General features: G+C 41.6%; 1 protein-coding gene across 1 annotated transcript in view; it reads right to left on the reverse strand.

Moving 5' to 3' along the window:
* Positions 1-210: 210 nt before the first annotated feature.
* Positions 211-25,689, reverse strand: part of OBSCN (obscurin, cytoskeletal calmodulin and titin-interacting RhoGEF) — a 4,979,884-nt gene continuing 4,954,405 nt past the window's right edge. The window contains exon 86 of the mRNA XM_044066040.1: positions 211-330. Within this exon, the coding sequence (XP_043921975.1) occupies positions 211-330 (120 nt within the window). The remainder of the gene's footprint in view (positions 331-25,689) is intronic.

A 25,689-nucleotide genomic window follows, 5' to 3' on the forward strand; every position in this document is an offset into this window, starting at 1 on the left:
GCCATTTCTATAGAATTTAATTTAATGTAAATATTATTAAAGAAATGCAGTACTGCATAGTTGTGACTCGTGGTATTTGAACCCAGAACCTCTGACTACAGTCTTGTATTTGACTCCTAAAGTTGGCTTGTGCTACAGACTAATGCATGCATACTTGCCTTTACAGTTAGGATATGCATGCTGAATTTGCTACAACTGTTTAAAAAAAATCTATCTGTATCTTTTAAAGTTACAAGCATGCTTCTCCTGTGCTGCATACATACCACTTGCTTCCCTCAGTCTTCCCATTTGAGCAGCATGAGCACGTCGATTGAACTCTATCAGCATTAGCTAGGGAAAGAACAGACAAGAACAGAAGAGCATTATGTATACCAGTCTTGCCTATAGTTAGCTTTCTAAGTATTACAAATACTGCGTTATTGCCATACTTATACAGCTGTGGGATTCAAATTCAGAAAAAAAACAACTGTTGAGGGTATCCCTTGTGTGCCTGTGTAGGTAATTAAAATGATGCCTACACCTTTCTCCAGTGTGCAAGATGTCAGTAGCACTGGATATAGCCTGAGCCAAACTATTCCATGCCTCAGACTTGTACTGGGAGTCAGAATAGTCCCACTGCAGAGGCCTTTGTCTGTGGCGCTTACCAGGTGTCCAATAAATATCCTGGACTCCTGGACACCTCACTTCTGTGCCCTAAACTGTACAGCTTCCCCACTGACTCCAGACATATCTAACACCCGACCTAGAGCAATGGAAAATACTTTCCTGCCAATTCCAGTTATTGCTTTCACTGGTGGTGAGCAAACCTGATCAGTGATGCCAACCGCATTTGCGCAGTTTTAAGTGGAACACAGTAGTGCCAAGCAGGGATGACATAAATATTTGCAAATAGGAGGGTTCATCTGACATTTGAACTTAGTTTGAGGGATGCCTAGTAATGTAGCTTGGAAATATGTATTGAAAATTGGAAGGTATCTGTTAGATGAGTTAAGTTTGCACATTTATTTTTGGCTTTATACAGTGCTAAATTTTTTTTTAAATGTGGGATTCAAACCTAGGCATAAGGGACAAACATTTTCTTCCATAGCGTTAATTTTCATCTTTGCCACGGAAGAAGTGCTGGTCAGACATAGTCAGGAGTCATTCATAAATACAGCTGACAGTTTGAGGTGTTACACAACGATGTGTGTGACCTGACAAGGTTCTTGTATAAAGATCTAGTTGTGTATGTATCTTATTTAATTGTCAAGGCCATCCAAGTCCAGATAGCAGAATTATACTTACAGAAATACAGTAGACGGTATACCCTCAGTCATATATTTGAAAACACACTAAGGATGTCTTTATCTCTCATACATATAATTCATATCAGTGCCACTATCTAAATTGTTATAAGTGAGAGTGAATATAATAGGAAATGTAACAACAGTAAAAATGCCTGGAATGTTCTGTATTAGAACCCAGGGCCATATGTATGCTACTCCTACACTAGCACCTGTTGCCACAAGAATGTTGAAATACTGTCTGTTTTGCAGTGCATTGCTATAAACTGCACTGTCACAACAGTAAAAATAGGTTGCATACCACGTACCAGAACCATCTGTACTCCAGTAAAAATAGGTTGCACACCATGTACCAGAACCCAGGACCATCTGTACTCCAGCCCTACACTTACACCTGCTGCCACTGGACAAGTGACATATCATTTCCATAAATTCCTACCTATCCTTAAGTTTTCTGTGTTAACCACTGCACATCACCTCTTAGCATGTTTGTGTGTTGCCAACAGAATTAATTGAATGCATCCATTTTCAGTTATTAGCTGTCTGCTTCCTGTCTGCAGGTGTTCAATAACTGCAGCTGTTGGGGAACCCTGCTAACTGCCGTGCACTGCTGCTTAGTGGCATTGCATGATGGAAAGCAGAAATTGCAACAATGTATTGTTTTTGACCTTTGCACTTTTACAGATGCTGTTTCTGCAAGTGTTCTGCAGGTGTTTTGTCTGCTTCCTGTGTGGGCCACTAGTCTGGGTTTGCACACTGCTAAGCATCACACAAATGAGGTAAGGACAGCCAAACCTAACATTTAATCTGATGTTGTAAATCTTTATTCATTCCTTACTGATAGGACTTTGGTTCTGACCTTGGAACTGACTCGGCCAATATACAAGCTTGCACCAGGCAAAAACTCTCTAGCTAAATCCTACCCATAGTGCCCCTGTTCACCTTTCTCCAGATCTCATTTGCCACGTTCTTTTCAAGACATGCCAAGCCAGCTCTCTCAGCTAAGTGACATTTTTTTGGATATTTTTTAAACTTTTTCTCTTTATAGATATTATAGTCCTTGTTTTTCTCTTAGGATAGTTTCTACTCTATTACTTTTCCTACCCCTTTTGTGGTAAACTTTGTACCTTTGTTGGTATGGCCCTCTCTTACCCTTGTGGTAACCCTTTATACCATCATTGGTATTCCCTTCTACTTTCCTCTCTTCACACACACACACACACACACACACATTTTTCTTCTTCCAACTATTTGTCTGTGCTAGTTTACTGTTTTCTTCTCTGCTGTGCTTAGTATTTTATTGGATTCAACATGGCGGACAAAAGAGGAGTGATGGGCTTCAAGCAGTGTGATAAGTGTGGGCGAAAGATGCCTAATTCAGACGGGCATCTTTCGTGTGTTTACTGTCTTGGAGTTACTCATCTCCAGATACTACCTCCTTGTGAGATATGTAAAAATTTTAGTTCTTGCACTCTCGCACAGTGCAAGAACAAACTAATTCTCAAGGGTATATTAAAAACCCCATTATTGGAGGCTCGCTCTGAGGTGGAGGTCTCACCACCTCCCAGGAAAGATAGAAAAAAGAGAAGCCAATTAGTTCTGGCTTCCGTGAGCTCTGCGGAACCGAAAAGCTCTCAGACTGCCTTTTCCAAGGTTCCCAAAATGTCTGCACCATCTACTTTGGCCACTGAGCCGTCAGTTAGCTCTACTGTTAAAAGCTGTTACTGGCAAAAACTATGCAACTGACCATTCTTATAGCTGCTTTGGTACTGACCATATCTCTGGTACCAGACACCTTATTGAAACCAACTGTGACTTTAGTTATGGCTCCTTCCTTGGTGCTGAAACCTGAAATCTTGCCTAGAACCAGGTATTCTCCTACTATAGATCTCTTCTTGGGACAACAATATAGTCCTTTTCTTGAAAGATTAGACTTTCCCTCAGGAGTGTCAACTTGGTCCACTAGGAGTCTTTCTAAAATTGACATAGTGTGGCTTGATCAACTCTTGACAGGTAGAGGAATTCCAACCCCCTACCAAGACTTCCCTCCCATCTGGAGCCGAAGTTTGTTCTGCATTGACCCCAAAATATCCTCCTCCAGCCTCTTTGCTGACCATGAAGCCCTCGGTACCAATGTCTGCTCCAGTGCCTATGCCTTTGGTTCCGGTGACAGTCACGTCTACGATTCCAGAGCCTTCCCTCTGGACTTTGCTCCATTTGGAGAAAACCTACACTCGGGAGAGTGACTGCTCTGTCGGCACCGTGACACTTAGTTCAGCACCAATTTTTTCTTTGGCACCATCTATGGCTCTGGCTGCTCCGGAAGTTTCTGGTCCACTTGGGGCTCCTATCCTGGAGGTGGGCTCATCGGGGTGGGGTGTGACTCTGGTTGTCCTTCTCTGTTCCGGACTCTGATCCCTCTTCTGGTGGTCCTGCATTTCAGGTGATGGAGAGGGCTCTTGCTTCCACAAGCTTGCAGTTGGTATCTCCTACAGTGGAACCTAACCATTCACTCTCCTCTAGAATGCAGTTGCCACAGCCCACTACCCAAGGACTCCAAGCACAGGAGTGGTAAGAAACCCTGCTCCAGGGAACCCACTCTTCGGGGTCTTGTTTGGAAGATCCCACCGAGGAGCCACCCCGAAAGAGAATAGCTGGTCAAGAGGAGAAAGTCAACACTTGCACCACACCACATGGAACACATAGCCCTTCAGAACACACACCTCCACTGCCTTTATATAATAACACCCACCTTCGCAGAGGCTGTTAATAAAAATCTACCCAAACAGCAGAGACCTCCAAGACAGAAACACACTCGACCAACACAACACAACACAACACAACACTAATCACGAGACACACAACTCCTAAACAGTGTGCCACTCAACCAAAGCCCCTAAGGCAAAACAGCATGCCCAACACACTAGTCATAGGTGACTTGATAGTGAGGTACACTGATGTCCCACTCACTAGGCTGAATAAGGAGAAAGTAACAGTCAGCTGATTGTCAGGTGCCAGGATCCACCAAATAACGCACGCCCTCAGGTCCGTCAATGGCAGGTACAAATATGACTTGTACATGTGGGTGTGAATGACCTGAGACATACCTCCCTGGACTATATGAAAAGAGACATGGAGGAGCTCTCGGATTATGTAGCCTAGGCGGGTATGACCCTAGCACTGAGCAGCATCCTACCATCACCCAGAATGATACCACAGTACAAGCAGAAAATGATTCATTTCAACAATTGGCTTAGTTTCTGGTGTCATTCTAAGGGGATCCAGTATCTGTCTGCCTGGGATGACATGATTGGCAGACCTTGATGCTTTGTCAGAGATGGCCTGCAACTGTCACCCCTGGGCTTCCGGATACTGGCCAAGGCTCTTGCCACCCCTATAGTGCCTAGTTTAGGCGGTGCTCCAAAGACCAAATTACCACCATAACAGCTACAAATAAATGCAATCTGAGGGTCATGTTACTCAATGCTAGAAGTGTAAATCTCAAAATGCACTCGCTCAAAGCACTCCTTAAAATGGAGAACATCGACATTTGTGCTGTAACAGAGACCTGGTTTAAGGCAGCTGAAAGCACCCCTGCACTACTAGGCTATAACTCATTCCACACCTTTCGGCCTCAGAACTTGGACCGAAGCTCCAAAGGCGGTGATGTTTCCATATTCATAAAGGATGCGCACACCTCCAGACTGGTAGCCCAACATAATGCATCAGAGATACTTCAGGTGCAGCTAACATTGGGTAAGACAGCGATTCAGTTCGTAGCCTGTTATAGGTCCCCAACCATGTCCCAAGACTCACACTCCACTTTCCTAATCACCCTGGAGAATATTAGGGTCCAACTTAACACTCTCATACTGGGCGACTTCAACTACCCCTCTATTAATTGGGAAAACTACTCAGGTACCAATACACTTGCCCAACGTTTCCTAAAATTCATTAATTCCAATGCCCTGTGCCAGCTTGTTCCTACCCCCACTAGAGGTAGCAACATCCTTGACCTGGTCATTACTAACATGGGCGACCGTTGCTCTACACCAGTAATCAACTCCTCCCCGGTTAGATCCGACCACAAACTAATCACCTTGGAAATCCACATCCCTCCCACCGCCCCCTGCAAAGGTAACCACCATGAAAAACCTTCTCCAAAGCTAACTTTGGGATCCTAAAAACAGAGGTGGCTAACTTCACAGCACCCATGCAAATGGAGAATAGTTGCATGACTGCCGAATCATACACCAATGCAATGTGCGAACACGTACACAAATGCATGGATCTCGAACTACCCAATAGAACCAAAAAAAGGAAGCCAGTCTGGTGGTCCCCTGCCATAAACTCTACAACAGAAGGCTGAAACTGATGCAGAATAAGGTGAAGTCCCAAGACTGGAAAAACTCCCTTATCAGCCTCAACAAAAAGTTGAGATCCCTCATCAAATCCTCTAAAGCTAGCTATGAAAACAGAATTGCAGCAGATAGTAAAGACAACCACAAGGCCTTCTATAGTTATGTAAAGAATCTCCGTGGCAATACCCAGATTTTCTCTGAGCTACTGCACAATGGTACCTCCTATACTGAGCCAACAGATATTGCCAATATACTGGCCAACTGATTCAGAACCAACTTTACCCCTCCCCCAAAGGACAAATCACAATACCAGTATATTGCCAGACACCCAGTATTACTGCTGCACAGTTTAAAACAGCACTGTCCAAGGCCAAGAATACAGCTTTTATGGGACCTGACAATATCCCTGGCTGTGTTCTACATGAACTACAGAGTGAACTGGCACCTCACCTGTGTGCCCTGTTCAGTCACAGCCTCACCTCAGGCTTTCTCCCCACTGAATGGTGCACTGCTACAGTCATCCCTCTCTACAAAGGAGGAGTGACTACAGACCCTGGGAACTATCGCCCCCATTAGCCTGATGAGTCTGATATGCAAAGCTATGGAATGCATCATCATGGACCTAATAAACAATGATATAGGGAATCTCCAAAGTCTGAATCCCACACAGTTTGGTTTTGTGAAGGGTAGATCATGCCTGCTCAACCTGGTCGACTTCTCAGAGTCAGTCACCAGAGCTGGGAATGAAGGCAAGTTGGTTCATACAGCCTACCTTGATCTGGCCAAGGCTTTTGATACCATTCCCCACTCAGGAATCATAGAAAAACTCACTAAGCTAGGCATCAACCCCTGTATCACTAGGTGGCTTGCAAACTGGCTGACAGATAGAACCCGCAGTGTGAAAGTAGCTGACTCCAAGTTAGACTGCAGACCAGTCACGAGTGGAGTCCTAAAGGGTTCAGTCCTGGGTCCTCTCCTGTTTGTATCTACTTCTCTGAAGTCCAGGCCAACACGAATGGACTGTGGCTGACAAAGTTCTAAGATGTTTGCAAGTTGAGAGCTATTATTAACTCCCCAAGTGATGTTGACATCTTACAGAAAGGCCTCACTAAGACCAACGGCTGGTGTCAGAACCATGGCCTTAAAGGGACAATCCCAGGGATTTTTTGTTTTGATTCAGCCTTTGTTTACATTTCAGGTTTGCCTTTCTGAGCATGCTCAACTTTGGCTGAGGGGGGTGGGGGAAGACTGCATGCAGGAAGTTTCAAAGGTGTGAGCCAAATTCCATCTCAAATTGCAATTGTACTAACAGCAGCTTTCTCTGTGAGCCATTCAGTAGTGTAATCTGTGCATTTTACACATTGAGTAAAGCAGCCTTTCAGGCATTTTATGACCTGAAAAGCTGCTGCTACTTTACAAAGCACATCAGTAATGCAAGGCTTTTAAAACATTAGCAAACAAGAGTTTTTTGTTTCTTTCATTTCATATTTTATTCTATGGTGATTGTGAAATCTGGCCAACTACAACAATTTTATGACATGGCTTCTACCTATAGAAAGCATCTGAGTGAGGCAAACAGTAGTGGAAGTCATATTTCTCTTTCTTTCATTTCATGTTTTACTGTATTCTGATTTTTGAATACTAGCCTGATGTAGTGACTTCCTGACCTACTAGTAATTCCATAGAAAGCAAGTGTGTGACAGGAGGTTGGAGCATTAGTAAACACACTCTTCTGTTCCTTTTTCATTTTCTAGTGTGATATGTGCTGATTTCTGAATACTACTAGACAAATGCACTATTTTTATGAGTGGGCTGCATGTACAGCTGTAGAAGTATGAATTATGCAAAGTTTAAAAATGAGTATAGCCTCATCTTTTCCTTTCACTTCATATTTTATTTTTTGCTATTTCCAGCTACTAGTCAAAAGCACATCCTAGTCTACTTGCTACACCTTAGTGAGTTACTACATTATATTATGTTTTCAACACTTCTATCTCTTGTAACCTTATATCTGTATGAATCTGTTTCTAGTTCCACTGTTGTTATATATAAACAAGTAACTGAAATGATACTCTACAGCTTTTGGCATCATTCTAACAGTTTGCAGTACCTAATGAGTGTCTGATTCCTGGTCTGGCAATAATTAGTCTTGCATGGTAGCATTTAAACTGTTTCCATTCCAACTTACTCACACAATAGCATACCTCTCACCATCTTAGCACAAAAAATCTGGACAACCCCTAAAATAATAAGGAACAAATGCCCAAAAATAGAGACATTTTTGTAAATACTGCTCTTATAAACTTAGAAAGTTGCTAGAATAACAGAATTTCTTAGTGTGCATTTTCTGAAGGACATGAAGTCTGAAACTCAAATGTGTGTCATTATTTAATAACTTCAATCCTTAGTGATTTGCCAGAAAATCTAAATTTTATGAGGTACAGACCAAATATATGAGGCAAAAATCTAGACATTCAGAGAAAATCTGGACAGTTGAGATGTATGCATGGTAGTGATGATGGTGCAAAGTAACAGAAAGTACTCTTGTGTAAAATCTTACCATAACAGCTGTTCTCTGGTACAGTATTTGGTAAAGAAGTGATGCATTGCCGAGGACAGTCCATCGCTTGACTAGTATAAATAAGCTTAAAAGAGATCTTAGTTGTGTTTTATGTCACATTTATGCTCCCCTCACAGAACACAGGTCATAAGAGGGACTTAAGGATGCAACTACCTAGAACTGTATTGCTTTAGAAGAGAACAACCGTCATAGGACAAAGGAGTCCATACACATCCAGAAGGAAAAAACTGCAGAATAAACAACAGGGGATTGGAGGGAGGGAGAGAATACTACAATAATGAAGAGTAGGACATCTACTGTTATGGTACTATTTTACATAAGTGTACTATGTCATTTTATATCACTGTTGCAGTATTCAGTCCAGAAGAGAGAGTAAAAAAATCTCAAGAACAGAATGCGAGGTGGAAGGCTGAGAAGAGCTCTCAAAAAAACCCACATACAATGACTTCAGCAAAACCTGCCCTGGGCCCTGGTCATAGAAACCATATCCAACTTATAAAGCTTAATAAAGGTATGCACTGAAGACCAAGTAGCAACTTCACGGATGGAATGGTGTCCAACCCCTTGAAGAAGGCACCAAAAGGGGCAACAACCCTAGTGGAATGAGCTCTAACAAAAGCAGACAGAGATTTGCCATGAAAAGAATAACAAAAATAACTGGCCTTAGATATCCTGGTGGAGATGGTTTGTTTGGAAACAGCCAAACTCAAAGACCTGCTATAAAAAGAAACAAACAGCTGATCAGACTTACGAATAGTCCTAGTTTTATCCAAATAGTACCTGAGCTGCCTGTGCAAATCCAAGGTATGCAGGACCCTCAGACTAGCAGACCAAGGAGAAGGAAAAAAGAAAGGTAGTTGTACTGACTGACTAAAGGACAACTCATTGACTACCTTGGGTGTAAAAGTAGGATTAGTACACAGGGACTCCCTGCCACTATGAAAAACCAAAAAAGGAGGAAAGGCCATAAGGGACTGGAGCTCAGAAACCTTCTGAGTAGAAGTAAGAGCCAGCAACAAAACAGTCTTCCAGGTACAATGTTGCAAAGAAGCAGAATCTACAGGCTGAAAAGGAGCCTGAGTCAGTTTTTCCTAAACAAATGTACGGTCCCAAGGAGGAGAAATAGGCTTTATTGGAGTCCTAATATGCAGGACACCTTTAAGGAATTGTTTGATCTCAAAATGATAAGTTAAAGCAGGAGTCAAGGGTAGACAAGTAGAAATGGCTGACAAATGGGCTTTCATAGAAGAATAGGCCAACCATAAAGATTTTCTGGTTGAGGATTTCCTTGCCTCCTGTAAAACCCTGAACACATCCTCAGAAAAGAGGTGCCTGAAAGGGATCAAAATCCTATCACCCACAATGTTACTTGCAGAGTGGACAAGTGGGGATGGATTACAGACCTCTTGTCCTGTGAGGAGATCCAGCTGGTGAGGTAACTTGTGATGGTTGCCTGTGGCCATATGCATTATTTCTAACAGAGTAGTCTGCAGTGAATTTTTCAAGTCTGCCAACTCATTGTAGTCCCAAAAATATGTTCCCAATTACCTCTTTCTCCACCATAAAGCCTCCAACATTTGCGATCTACCTGAGGAAACATTCCTTGAGTCAGTTTGTGGTACTAAAATACCTTTGCAAACAAGCCAAAATCCTAAATCTTCTTGACTTTGTTTCATATTTGGAAGCCTTATCCTGTCCTTGTCCTTGTGAACTTTCTGAACTGCTCTGATTCTTATAGTTATCATTTAATACTTTATATGCCCTACTAATGTTCCCCCCACATCCCTTGCTAATTATAAATGCCAACTCTGCGATCACACATTCCACATGGAAAGGAAATATTTCCTTACTCGGGGATTGTCTAGCTCACACACTTGTCAAATAACTGTCTGCGTCGACCAAATGGTGTCACACTACTGGGTGTTGGAGCACTTGCTGTTCACTACAAAGCTTGGCACCCATATATATCAATGTCCTTGGCATATACACACACACATGTATATAATGTATATACACATACATACATACACACAAATATAGATATATTATACATACACAGACACAACCATATAAACACACACACACACACACACACACACATATATATATATAAAAACGCACAAACACATATACACAAAACACGCACAAATACATGCTAACATAAACACACAACTGAACCATTAGTGTAATCAGTAAAATGTGCTTGGTAGAAGAGGAGTATTGTACTTGTTCAGGTAGACACGGGTGGTCTTTTGCATCCAGATAAGAATTATCCTGTCATTATGAGATAATATGCCACTGGACAAGATAGTATCATGTCATATCAATAAATACACATTAATGATGATAAAAATGTCAATGAACTCAGACAATGAAACAAGCAATGTGATTTGTTCATTACTACTATGGGCCAGTTTTGCACCCCACCAACTATAATGTCCTCTATGGTCAAATCAAACCACACCCCACGAACTATAATCTCTTCTATGGTCAAATCAAACCACAATCATAACCCTTAAACTCTTAGGGCAAGATATCTGAACAGAGCCTACAATAGTGGGTAACAAGGGCACATAAATGGAGGCATATTTTACATTTTGCAATTACAAATTTAGAAAGTTGATACAGTCACAGATTTTGGCAGTAACATACATTTTTCTGAAGGATATGAAGTCAAAATTTCAAATGTATATCATTAATTAGTGACTTCAATACTCATTAATTTCTAAGAAAACCAAAAATGTTATGAGAGGCAGAACAAAAATATGAGTCAAAGATCTGGACATTCTGTAAACAACTAGACAGTTGAGAGAAATGCTGCAAATCATTCACATTCTGCGTAAGACTGAATTCTGAATAAACATTGAATAAATCAGTATTTAGAAGTTATACAAAGGCTTATCTACTAAAACTGAGTGATGACCTAGCTAATTTCAAAAAACCTCATTCCATCTTGAGAACCCCAGCATACCTCTCTAGTGTCCAGACTTTAGCAGCATGTCCAGATTTTTGCCTCATAGTTTTGGTCTGTTCCACATAAAATTTGTGATTTTCTTGCAGATCAGTGAGACTAATTTGCGTTTCAGACTTCATGTTATTCAGAGAATGTATGCTAATGCAACACCTTTTATTCTATCAGTTTTCTAACTTTATAATAGTAACATTTAAAATGTATACCTATTATTGGGCCTTTGATCCCCCCCACCCTATGCTTTGTCCAGATTTGTTATTCTAAGAGGTTGAGAGGTATCAACCCCACTGCTTATGTGAAATCCTTAACTGGCAAGTTCTAAGCACATGTAAATAGTTGCATAGATGCATTTGTCTCCCTCAAAAATGATTACAGTGCCAAATTCAAAAATACCCCCCCCCTCGTAGCAGAACCCTAATATAAACAAGTGCTATAATAAAAGAAAAAACTTAGTACGTGCAAATAAAAAAAATTAACTTTCAAGATACAAAAATGCTTTTCTTAAACTGAACAAGGAATTCCAGCCCCTGATGAAGTCGAAAAGCCAAATATGAGATAAAAACAGCCACACAGTTGAAGGATAACAACAAGGCATTCTTCAACTATGTTAGAAACCTCAGAAACAATGCCCAGCACTGCGTAGACTTAACAGTAAATGATATTACATACTCAGGCCTAGATGCATTACTGTATAGTTTCATAGATAACTACTAGGCTAGCTGCAGTTGTAGGCCATTTTACCTTTTAAAATGTGAGAATCAAACACTGTACCTTGTGTCTGTGAGGTAAACACCTTTACCAGTATGCCAAACCACACTTCAAAATATTTCTCGAGAGCAGAAGGTGATTGTTAACAGCTGTGGTTGAGGTTATGCTTACCTGACTCCATAGCCAGGTAATTGTCAAAGCATTTAGGTGACATGGTTTCTTTCTGCTTGAGAGGAGGTAAGGAGATATGTCTGGCAGAATGTGAATTTGGCAGCAGATAGTAGCTGATGTTAACGCAGTGGGAAGACATAGCAGGACATATGACCAGGTGCGCCATATGGCCACTGACATGATTTCATCAGCCTGTAGGAGAGCAGCTGGAGTGGCCCGTGACCATATGGCTACAAGGGGTGGACCTGCTATGGAGCCACCACTGACACCAAATGAAGAGTTCCCGTCCACTGTCAGGGATCCAGACAGCTCACAGGGAAATGCACAGCAGCATGTGACTGATGTTGGTGCTGCTGTTTCAGAGAGGACAAGGATGTCCCAGGAGGAGCTTCCACGTAGGCTTAACTATATCAATTAAGTACGTCTTGGATAGTAAAATATTGACAGAAAATGGATAGTAAAATATTAACAGGAAATACAATTTTCTATTTAATATTTTTAACTGTATTTTTGGGGGGAATACATCTTTGATAAAGTCAACACATTCAGATTGATTATACATGGGCTTGGCCTAGATGTGTCCTCCCAAGTTCTCGTTAAAAGTATGGTTAATTGATTATATAAAAGGCAACATTTTAAAACTCCATGTGTTAATCTTCATTGTGATGCTGGTTTCCTTACCTTTTGCTTAACTTCTTACAAGACCATCTCATGTATCGAGCAGACAAGTATCTACACAAGACAAGCCAAATGTTTTTTGTCACTACTGATGAGGAATTAAAAGGCATTTTTATTTTCTGATGTGGGTGTCAGGACTGTTGTGTGTATTGTTGTACTGTCTGTAAGAGTAGCACCACTGTTAGTCTGTTAGCATATATTGGACTACAGTAGTGTAGGTATTTCTTCCTGTATTTGTTGCTTATTATCACAGGGGATCCTGACAGTACAGGTGTGGGACATCTACCACCTGATGTAAGTGTATCAGCAGACTCTGATGATGATGCTGGTGGCCAAACAGAAGCACAGTGGGGAGTGCAGAGGGTGAATCTAACACTGAGATTGACATTTAGCCATCATCTGTAATTCTATCAGACACAGCCAAGTAGGCCTACACCAACACATTCCAGTGAGCCCTCAAATATTGGACAGGCGGAGAGTGATACTCTCAATCAGATTAGTGTGGTTACTGCGACTTCAGTACCTGTTGACTATGGACATAGCCAAACACACACACACACACACACCTTCTGGTCACGGTCTGTTGAAGCTGGAAGTTTTGGAACTTCGAAATTTAGATGTAGATCAATGTATAGATATAATCACACACACATATGTATGTATTTTATATATATATATATATATATATATATATATATGTGTGTGTGTGTGTGTGTGTAGACACACATATACAGATACACACACACACACATATATATATATATATATATATATATATATATATATATATATATATATATATATATATATATATATATATATCCTTGGCATGAAGTGTGATTATGATGGCTGTGAAATGGGTGTAGTTATCAAATCCCATTCTGATATTAAAAATCTCCAGCTAGGACAACACCAAACAAATGCTTGGTGTGTTAATCATTGACTTACCTTCAATGCCATCAAATGCAGCATAGTTTTTGTTGGTAAAGCTTATACCTGTACCACTTACCATACGGATGTCTTACTCTGGCACAGTCACCAGGTACTTGGGTCTCTGTATTGCTTGCAGAATCTCCTTTGATCACCATGGCTCTGTAGTTGTTGTAAAATCCTTCTACCTTACACAGCTTATCCTTTGCAGCATCTCTTCAAGTTCCAAATAAGTTGTACCCTTGCTGTATTCATTCTTTATTAGGCTCACCATTGAAAACAGTGCCCAATTGGCAGATACCTCACAAAGTACTGAAAACAATTCATGATAATTCAATGTTACCTCAACAAAAAGATCTCAGGTCTCACTAACATTAGTTATTCTGATAGACTGAAAGACCTGTCTCTCTACAAAGTGTCCTACACATTCCTGAGGGGATCATGTCCACTAAAGTTCCCATGCTATGAATGACCCAGCACTCTAAGATCACAATCACCATAATAAAACTACTTGTAGACCTATACTATCACATCAACAATACCAGACGCCAGGATAAGTAACTTACCCAATGCATTCCACATTTGTAAAATAGGTAGACTTTACATGTCAAGCAGTACGTCTTTTGCAACCTTTATAACCAGTTTGGATAATTGTAAGATTAGAATTCAGGACAAAACAAATACAAACAGCAAATCCATTTTTTTTTTTTTTAAATGAGTTGTTTTCCCCTCCCAGATGAAAATTAAACATTCTTTTCTTTCAGTCTTTTGTGGATGAAATTAGAGTTTCAATTTCCTAACCTTGTCATACCTACCATCATGGAAAACTACTAGTGGAGTCTGTGTATGTTATGTACTGCTTGATTATCATACAATGAATAAATAAATAATTTATAAAAAATTACTACTTAGGTCAGCTGTAGTTCATAATACATTTTTCAGCAAGGTTAGGTTTAAGTTATTTACTCGCAAAACGTATTCATACCCAAATTTACCTCAGCTTTAGTAAGCTTCTTTTTCTTCTTTCGGCTTTTTCCCAGTTAGGGGTCACCACAGCGGATCACCTGTCCGCTCATTATTGGCAGTGGAGTTTTACAGTGTCGAGTTGCCAGCCCGGCGCCCAACCTTCCACAGAAGGCACACACTCACACCTATGGCCAATTTAGAATGTCCAGTCCACCTACAGCATGTCTTTGGGATGTGGGAGGAAACCGGAGCACCCGGAGGAAACCCACGCGACCACAGGGAGGACATGCAGACTCTGCACAGAAGGCACCCCAGCTGAGGATCGATTCGGAGAATCTCTTGCTGTGAGGTGGCAACACTAACCACTGAACCACCGTGGCCGCCCAGTAAGCAATCTCATTAAATGACAACGAACATTCACAAGTGATGATCTTTAAATGTGTGCAAACTGGTCCCTCTGCAATACAAACACAAGCTATTAGCACATCATTTTAGCTTTTATCTACCATCACCACTAACTGCAACACAAAAAGACAGCTTGGGGGGGAATTCACAGCTTGGTTACTGTGAAGATATTTTCAAGGTAACAGTTGAAAGACATGACACATGCATACACAGGTAGATTGTGCTAACACATATGTAGCTATTGACCACATTAGAAGAGCGGTTAATGCTTTTGCCTCACAGCAAGAGGTTCTCCGGTTTGATTCTCGGCTGGGGTGCCTTCTGTGTGGAGTTTGCATGTTCTCCCTCCGTTCGCGTGGGTTTCTTCCGGGTACTCCAGTTTCCTCTCACATTCTAAAAGACATGCTTCTGGAGCATTTCTCCCCGGGCCTCCGCTGAAAACAGGATCTGTGGAACCTAGTCGGACATTCCCGGTCAACAAATGTTAAATAAAAAAATAAAATAAATAAAAAAAGATGCAGAATGCCATTAGTAACCCTCCTCCATCTTGTTATTGAAGCCTTGCTACTAAATATTTCATTCATGTGTGTGTGTGTGTGTGTGTGTGTGTGTGTGTGTGTGTGTGTGTGTCTGTGTGTATGTGTGTACAGATATTTCTTTAACTTATTGAAACCAAAAATTACTTAATATTCAGTCATAAATCATAAAAGTCCAATACACAAGCACCTCTCAGGTCTCATGAATTTGAGGGAACAAATCTAATTTGTTCCCAAACCTTTGTTCCATCCCTCCTAAATTTGAAAATGATTTTGAGCTAACAGCACCCAGTAACAGTACGTAATATGAAAGCTTCTCCCTAATTATTTTTTCTTTGTCCGTATTTTCAAGGTAACAGTTGAAAGACATGACACATGCATACACAGGTAGATTGTGCTAACACATATGAAGCTATTGACCACATTAGAAGAGTGGGTCACTTTTTTCCATTTTTTTCAGTTTCAACTTGTTTCAGAACAAAAACAAAAATCATGTTTGTTACAGTCCTTTGCAAGAACTGTTTACAATTCAAAAATGAGTACATTCATCAAAACAAATAAAATGTTTCCATCTGTCTAATAGGTTCATAGGTGTGTACTAGGCTAATGGCCCTGGAGCCTTTACAAGCCTAGCCCATAGAAGTGCCCTGGCATCGTGCCACCTGATGTTAATTCCTAGTGCCTCTATCAAGTAGAGCCACTGCAATGATCTCTGGGGTGAACTTTCTATTTCCCATCCACTCATCAAGATTTCTCTTGAAGAGGGGCAGTGAGGCGCTCTGCTTGACGTGTCTAGGAAGTCTGTTCCAGAGCATGGGCAGTCTCTGGGTTCTGAACCTGTCCCTCCAGCATGTTCTGTTGGTTGTGGTAATGAGGTTGAGGTCTCTGGAACATGTGGTCCTGAGGGATTGGGATTTCTTTAGATGTAGCATTTCTAACAGGGCTGGGTCAGACATGGCTTTGTAAGTCAAGCAGAGATCGCCTCTTAGCAGACGATATGAGACAGAGAATAGCTGGATGTTTTTGAGGCTGTCCATGTAGGACATGTGTTTAAGGCCTAGGATCGTCTTTGTCAGGTACTTTTGTGGCCTGTCCAGCTGTTGCATGTGTCTCTTGAGGTATATGCCAAATGGGTTTTTATACTCGATGACTGGCCTAATGAGGGAAGAGCAGAGAGAGATGATAACCTCTTTCTTCCTGGATGCAAAACCCTTGGTAATGAGATGTGTCACATAGAAGGACTTTCTGACCACATTGGCAATGTGGTGGTCAAAGGAGAGGTTGCTGTCAATCTATGTCCCCGGATCTCTTATAACACCTTCAGTGTTCAGTGGGCTCCCATCGATGTGGTAATTAGTGGGAACTGAGTTTTTCCCAAAGGGGATGACGCGTTTTTTGGCATTAAGCTTAAGGCCATGGTTTCGACACTGGTCATTGGTCTCCGTGAGGTCTTTCTGTAGGATGTCTACATAACTTGGGGAGTTAATAATGGCTCCCAGCTTGCAGTTGTCTGCGAACTTTGCTAGCCAGAGTTCCTCTGTGTTGGCCTGGACTTCTGAGAAGTAGATGCCAAATAGGAGGGGAACCAGGACTGATCCCTGTGGGACTCCAGTTGTGACTGGTCGGCAGTCTGACTTGGAGTCTGCTACTTTCACACTGTGGGTTCTATCTGTGAGCTAATTTGTAACCCACCTAGTGATATAGGAGTTGATGCCTAGTTTGGTGAGTTTATCAATAATTCCTGAGTGGGGAATGGTATCAAAGGCCTTGGCCAGATCGAGGTAGGCTGTATAAACTGCCTTGCCTTCATCCACAGCTCTGGTGACTGACTGAAAGAAGTCAACCAGGTTGAGCAGGCATGATCTACCTTTCACAAAACCAAATTGCGTGGGATCTAGAGTTTGGAGATTCCCTATATCATTATTGATTAGGTCCATGATGATGCGCTCCATAGCCTTACATATCAGACTCGTCAGGCTAATGGGGCGATAATTCCCAGGGTCTGTAGTCGCTCCCCCTTTATGGAGAGGGATGACTGTAGCAGTCCACCATTTGGTAGGGACAAGACCTGAGGTGAGGCTGTGATTGAACAGGACACACAGATGTGTTGCCAGTTCACCTTGTAGTTCATGTAGAACACATCCAGGGATATTCTCAGGTCCCATGGAAGCTGTATTCTTGGCCTTGGACAATGCAGCTTTATCCTGTGCTGCAGTAATACTGGGTACCTGGCATTCCACCTGTATTGTGATTGGTCCTTTATGGGGGGAGAGAGGGGTAAAGTTGGCACTGAATCTGTCGGCCAGTATGTTGGCAATATCTGTTGGCTCAGTATAGGCGGTACCATTGTGCAGTAACTCAGAGCAAACCTGGGTATTGCTGTGGAGATTCTTGATATAACTATAGAAGGCTTTGTGGTTGTTTTTAGTGTCTGCTGCAATTTTGCCTTTATAGCTGGCTTTAGAGGTTTTGATGAGTGATCTCAACTTTTTGTTGTGACTAATAAGGGAGTTTTTCCAATCTTGGGACTTCACCTTTTTCTGTAACAGTTTCTTCCTTCTGTTGTAGAGTTTATTAATGGCAGGGGATCACCAGATTGGCTTCTTGGAGGAGAGCGTCTTGGTTCTTTTAGGTATGGATAGCTCTATTTATTTATGTACGTGTTCGTACAATGCATTGGTGTATGATTCCACAGTCATGCATCTATTTTCCATTGACATGGGTGCTGTGAAATTAGCCATCTCTGTTTTTAGGAGCCCAGAGTCAGCTTTGGAGAAGTTTTTCATGGTGGATACTTTTGTGGGGGTGGGGGTGGGGGGTCAGATGTGGATTTTCATGATGATTAGTTTGTGGTCGGATCTAACCAGGGAGGAATTGACTATTGGTGTAGAGCAACGGTTGCCCATGTTAGTAATAACCAGGTCAAGGATGTTGCTTCCTCTAGTGGGGGCAAGAATGAGCTGGTCCAGGGCATCGGAATTGATGAATTCCAGGAAGCATTAGGCCAGTGTATTAGTGCATGAGTAGTTTTCCCAGTTGATGGAGGGGTAGTTGAAGTCACCTAGCATGAATGTGTTGGGTTGGACCCTAATAGTTTCCAGGGTGCTTAGGAATGTGGAGTGAGAGTCTTGGGACATGGTTGGGGACCTATAGCAGGCTATGACCTGAGTTACCATTCTACCAATGTTACAATGTTAGTTGTACCTGAAGTATCTCAGATGCGTTATGCTGGGCTACTAGTCTGAAGTTGTGCATATCCTTTATGAATATGGAGACACCACTACCTTTGGAGCTTCAGTCCATGTTCTGGGGCTGAAAGGTGTGGAATGTGTTGTAGCCTAGTAGCGCAGGGGTGCTTTCTGCTGCTTTAAACCAGGTCTCGCTTACAGCACAAATGTCGATGTTCTCCATTTTGAGGAGTGCTTCAAGCAAGTGCATCTTGAGATTTAGACTTCTAGCATTGAGCAGCATGACCATCAGATTGCATTTATTTATAGCTGTTACAGTGGTAATTTGGTTTTTAGAACATCACATAAAAAAGGCACTATAGGGGTGGCAAGAGCCTTAGCCAGTATCTGGAAACCCAGGGGTGACAGATGCAGGCCATCTCTGGCAAAGCATTGGGGTCTGTCAGTCATGTCATCCCAAGCAGACAAATACTGGATCCCCTTAGAATGACTCCAGAAACTTAGCCAATTGTTAGTCAATCATTTTCTGCTTGCACTGCGGTATCATTCTGGACAACGGTAGGATGCTGCTCAGGGCTAGGGTCATACCTGCCTGGGCCACATAGTCCGAGAGCTCCACCATGACTGTTTTCATGTAGTCCAGGTAGGTGCATCTAAGGTCATTCATACCCATGTGGATAGTGACAAAGTCATACTTGTACTTATGGAGTGACCTGAGTGCGTGTGTTATGTGTCGGATTCTGGCACTGGATAGACAGCTGACTGTTTATTTTTTTATTTATTTATTTGCAGTTTGTTAACCGGGAAAGTCCATTGGGCCAAAATGAGCCTGTTTTCAATGGAGGCCCGGGGAGAAACGCTCCATATACAGTTATTATATAGCTAATATCTACAAAGTTAAGTACACTACAGTTTTCAAAACTACTAAAAACAGAGCAATATAGAAGACAGAAAAATAACATTTGAGCAAGGTGTTGTAACAAAGTATTGAATGAAATTAAAGCAAGTATTTTGTAGTACACAAGTATAATTTGGAGTGCAGGCACTTAATGCACTCAGTTTCATGAGGTGAGAGGTAGGAAGAATTAGCAAGAGAGTAGAACAGTGAAAGGTGAATAGGCTGAGCTATGAGAAAGGAAAAAAGGGAGAGGGAGTGAAAATGAAATGAAGGGATTCACTAGCTAGAGTTTTGAGAAAGGAGAAAAAAAAGGATGGAGGAGCAGAAATGATATAGAGAGAGTCAGGTGGGGTGAAAGCATGAGCATTCCCAGTGTGAAGACAGATGGGAATGGAGCATCTTGAAAGCGGAGTGGTTTTGGGTGATTCAAATGTGGGAGGGGGTGAATTCCATAGGCAAGCGAGGGAGAAAGACAGGAGAAATTGCCCAGATGTACGTAACGGTTTCTACACTCAAGGAGGTTCTGGTTACTGGACCTGAGTAGTCTGTCAGGATGATGCAAGATGAGTATGGAGGAGAGGGAAGGGCAGTTAGAGGGTTTGAAAAATGAGTTTGTGAGCAGTTAACAGTTGAATGTAAGAGAGGGAGTGTGGGAGTTCCAGCCAGTTCAAGGAGTGGAGTGCATCACAGTAGTGGGAGGAGGATTTTGTCCCAGTAGCAAACTTAGAGATTTTATTGTAGCAGGATGACAGTTCTGACTTTAGGGTGGATTGAAGGTTGGTAAGGAGAGGGGCTCCATACAACAGAGAGGGGAAGAGGTAGGAAATAGACAGTATATGTTGGGAAGAGGGAGTGAGATAGCGGCTGTGATGATACAGCATTCTGACCTTTTGGTGTGTTTTCTTAATACTAGTTTGTATATGAATGTCAAACTTTAAATGTTCATCAGTGGTAACACCTAGAAGTTTTGTATGGGAGACTATTTCAATGGGAATCTTATTCTGACTGACTATGGAGAAAGAGTTATCGAAAGAGGTGTTTTTAGATTCAGTAAAGGTCATGATTTTGGTTTTGGATGCATTGAGAACAAGGTGATTTTTCAACATCCAAGACTCAGTACAAGAGAAGGCATCTTGTGTTAGTTGCATGAGTTTGGGGAGAGATTCATCATAGCAAATTATGGTGGAATCATCCACGTATTGAGCAACTTTGGTATTAGGGATGCACTGATGAAAATTATTAATGAAGATGTTAAAAAGTAAGGGACCCAGTATTGAGCCTTTTTGGAGTGTGAAGGAAGGAAGATGTACTATTGTTCCACTTGACGGCTTTCTGTCTATTAGAAAGGTAACTGGAAAACCAGTTAATAGAGGAGGGGGAGAGACTGAGAAGAGAGAGTTTGGACAAGAGAATGTTGTGGGAAACAGTATCAAAGGCCTTTGATAAGTCTAGGAGAAGGCTAGATACAATGTTGCCAGAGTCTCGGGCACGGTTGATGATGTCAAGGAAGGAGAGAAGGGCAGTGATAGTACTATGTCCAGGTCTAAATCCATGTTGATTTGGAGAAAGAAGTTGATTGTTTAGGAAGTAGGGAAGGAGTTGCAAGTGCATGCATTTTTCAAGGACTTTTGAGATAGGGGACAGGAGGTTATAGGACGGAAGTTGGAAACTTCAGTATTGTTACCTCCTTTGTGAAGGGGAATGATGAATGCTTTTTTCCAGAGGAGGGGTATATAGGATTCTTGGATTGAACGGTTGATAAGTATGGTGATAGGAAGGACTATGCCATCAGCAGCTAGCTTGAGAAAGTTAGATGGAAGGTTGTCTGGGGCAGGAGAGCATGGTTTTAGTTTTAGCAGAAGTTTTTTTTTATGGTGTGCAGAGAGACGGGTTATATGGTAAAGGGGGGAGATGAGTAGTGTTGATGTTAGTGGGACTAGAGTTGAGGGTGTGGGATGAGGGTGGAGTAGAAGTGTTATTGGAGAATGATGTGGTGAGTTTGGCTATTATATCAATAAAGAAAGAGTTGAATTGGGTAGCTAAGATATGATCTGGAGAGTTAGGGTCAGTACCAGGGATTGTCTTTTTTCCAGGAGAGCAGATATATTGTTCCAGAATTTTTGGCGGTTGGATCTATGATTGTTTTGAAGCTTGAAGTAGTAGGACTTTCAGTCTAAAGTATTTGTTTTTTCACTTTATTACAGAGTTGCTTATACTCGGTAAGGGTGTTAGGTGTTTTAGATTTATGGTAATGCTTCCAAGATTTATCTCAGAGATGCATGAGTGTAATAGTTGCTTTAGTTAGCCAAGGGGTGGATTTAGTTTTGATTCTTTTAGTTCTGGGGGGAGCAAAGCTATCTAGTAGGTTATTGAATGCAGTATTGAAGTATGTAGCAGCATCGTCAAGAGGGAGGGTTTTTATAGGGTTCCAGTTCATATGTTTTAGTGGGTCAGAGAAAGATAGAGGGTTGAAGTGTTTTAGGGTACAAGTTGTGATGAAGATGGAGGGAGGATGGTGAGTGACAAGCAAAGACAGAGAGATGATCACTAAGGGAGTTGGGTAGGGTGCCATTGTCAGAAATGGAGTTGGGTGAGAAACTAATATCCAGTCCAGAATACTACAAGAGTTATCTTTATTAAATCTGGTAGGAGAGGTAATTATTTGGGTGTAGTTGTATAGGTTTATATTCTGAGGTGGTGTAGGTGATTGAATAGAAGTCCAGTTAATATTTACATAATCTAGGAGTATAGTTTCATTGCTTATGTTGGATGAGGACCAAGAGAGGATATCTTCAAGAATGGGGATGTTATTTCCTGGTGGAATATAAAGAGCAGCTATACATATGTTTTTATGGTTATTATAAGTTTTCAGGTGGGCCAGGGTTAGTTCAGCTGTTGCGAATTGGGGTATAGGCTTGGTAAAGGGTGTCAGCTGTTAGGGAGGTTACCTTCTCCTTATTCAGCTTAGTGAGTGGGGCATCAGTGTGCCTCACTATCAAGTCACCTATGACTAGTGTATTGGGAAAGCTGTTTTGCCTTAGAGGCTTAGGAGCACACTGTGTAGGTGAGCTATGTGTCTTGTGGTGTGTGCTGTGTTGTGGTGGTCGAGTGCATTTCTACGTTGGAGGTCTCTGCTGTTTGGGTAGATTTCTATTGAGAGCCTTCATGAAGATGGGTGTGTGGTTTATGTTTTTATGTGAGAGCTGTGATGGTGGGTATTCTGGAGGGCTATGTGTTGCATGTGGTGTGGTCCAGGTGTTGACCTTCTCCTCTTCACCAACTATTCTACTAGTCTCCAACTAGTCTTGGCTTGAGAGTGCATGGCTTCCAATTTGGATGTATAAGTGCATCTCACACAAGTCTTGAGTGTTGGGAGGTAAGAGGAGAGGGTTGTCTGTGTACATGAGGCAGTTGCTACACTGCCTCAGAATGCCCACGTTCACCAGGTTAATAGGAGAAAGCACAGGGAACTGACCTTTAGACATGCCAGGAGGGATGGTCAATATTACTAAGTCCTGGAGCTATTTCCTTATATATTCCTTTTACAGGAAAAATGTCACTCAGTGTCTTGAGAGTGTACAGAGCACTGCCAAACGGGTCTATATTAGTTACTCAAATGCTTACCTTATCGAATCCCTAAACGTCGACCCGTCCTTATCGAACCACGAAAACATCAAACGTCCAAAAGAGTGAAACCAGAAACGTTGAATCGTCATGGTTGGCCTTCTGAGGTATAGCTCCGTAAGGTAAGTGTGCGATAGTCACGGACCTTAGGGTTAGGGTGTTTGTTAAGGTAAGTGCATAGATGGTTATGTATGTTACATTTAGTGTAGGGTTTTGTTAAGTGTATGTGTGTGGATTATTTAGTTTGTTTGGGTTTAGCTTTTTAAGGTAAGTGTGCGATAGTTACGGATCTTAGGGTTAGGGTGCGGGTTAAGTTAAGTGCCTACTTGGTGGTATATGTAAGATTTAGTGTAGGGTTAGAAGTAGGGTTTAGTTTAGGGTTAGAAGTAGGGTTTTGGTTAGTGTATGTATGTGGTTTATTTAGTTTGTTTGTGTAGGTAGTAAGTAACGGGCGGTGGAGTGGGACAAGTATGATAGTTCGATGTTTTGAATTTCGCGGTTTAGGGCGTTCGGTGTTTATGCGGTTCGATGAGGACAGGTCGAAGTTTAGGGATTCGATAAGGTAAGTGTTCGTGTTTATAATATAGACCCCTGCCAAACACTTGAGGGGAAACTAATACTTAGACCCAGAAAATTTAAGGATGAAGTATTTAGGCAGATATTCTGAAGTTGGGAAGAAATCAAGCAGTACTTACTGAAAAATAAAGAATTAGCTTGTCAAGAATGATGAAAAGAGTGGAGTCGCATGAATCGCTAGTGCCTGGCTACTACTAATGCTAGTCTCAGCACAGCTTCACTCTGTTGGGATACAATACTCCTTTGCTTCTTCTCTCACCAGAAGCAAAATGTTAGCACCAGTCCCAATAAGAGAAGCAAGCCATGGCCTGTTTGGTGATCCACAGTCTTGTCCCAGATGATGCAAGGGTCTGCAGGCTCGTAGCCTTTTTCTGATAGATGCCTCAAATAGCAACCAGACCATTCAGGTACATTAAGCACAGACTCTCACTCTCCAACCAGAAAAAGTCAGGAATCAGTGGACTCTGCTACTACTCTCACCAGGATCAGAATATAAGTACAGATTCCAAGCTGTCACCTATAATGCAGTTATTAAGCTTTCTGGTGATCAGCAGTCTCCAGGAAATAATGTAACTGCACTCCTTCTCTCACCAGGAGAAAACAGAAGCACTAATCCCAGGATGACTACTGAGAGGTAGAATGTGGGCTCTCCAATAACTGGTGGTCTTGCAATAGATGCTTAAAGGTAAGATGAAAAAATGGTTTATCATAAACACTGCAGTGTGCACTAGAGGAGTTAGATGTGAAAGTAGGTAACTTAAGTTTTAGTGGAGAGTCACTATTTTTAAAACAGCAAGATAGATTGAAAGGGGGTAGTTACTTTTGTATTCTGGTACTATGGAATACAGTAGGATGACCAATAAATTTAAATAGCTGAAGGGGAGTCATTTCACAAAATGATAATTTTGTGCTTACTCACACCAGCCAGTAAAAGCAGAGAGGAAATGAGATATATGGTCAAATTAACATAAGGGACAGGCAACTAGAAAGACAGTGGTGTTTAAAAACAAAACAGTAAAAAATATAACACTAACCGAGTGGAAGGGTGGGGAATATTTCTAACTCTTAAGAGAGAGAGGTGTAGTGTCTTTTCAAGTTTTAATATGCAGTTAAAAGCAGAATACAAGTAAAACACAATGTAAAGAAAACAAATCAAGTATACAAAATAGAAAGGCAATAAAGTAATACAGAATACAGCAAATAAAAAGCAAACTAACCTTTCCCTCACAGCAAACTGTAGCAGAGTCTGGGTGAGCCTTTTCAACTGGTAAAAGGGTCTGTTGCCATGGATATGAACTTTCCCATTATCTCCCTTACCAGCTTGGTGGATATGGGCACCCTGAGCCAATGTAGAAATTCTCTCATGTTTATTAATAACCAGTTAATTCTCAAACAAATATATGGTATGTGAGAGATGTATTTACACAATGTCACTGGAGGCAAAGCTCTCACATAAAAGCACTCCTACTGTGAATGAGGTTGTCGGTAATACACACGCTGCACCTATCACACACACATTTCAAAGCAGGCACATTGGACCATATATGGTGAGGCACTTAAATGTAACCTACCTAAACCCCAAAGACCTCATAGTTGAAGTACACAACAAACTCCCTCAACAACCCTGAATGCACTCTTTCAAAACAACACCCACATCAATATGTATGGCTACATTTCATGGAGCCTCTGCTTCTAAGCCCATTAGGCAAGTCACCACAGAATCCAACATTCTAGTCATTGCAGATTCATAGGTTCGTAGGAAGTTACTAGGCTAATGGCCTTGGGGCCTTTATGAGCCTACCCATGTTATACC

The sequence above is a fragment of the Protopterus annectens genome, chromosome 3.part0 (genome assembly GCF_019279795.1).
Source record: "Protopterus annectens isolate FY-2018-M chromosome 3.part0, PAN1.0, whole genome shotgun sequence".
Classification (NCBI taxonomy): domain Eukaryota; kingdom Metazoa; phylum Chordata; order Ceratodontiformes; family Protopteridae; genus Protopterus; species Protopterus annectens.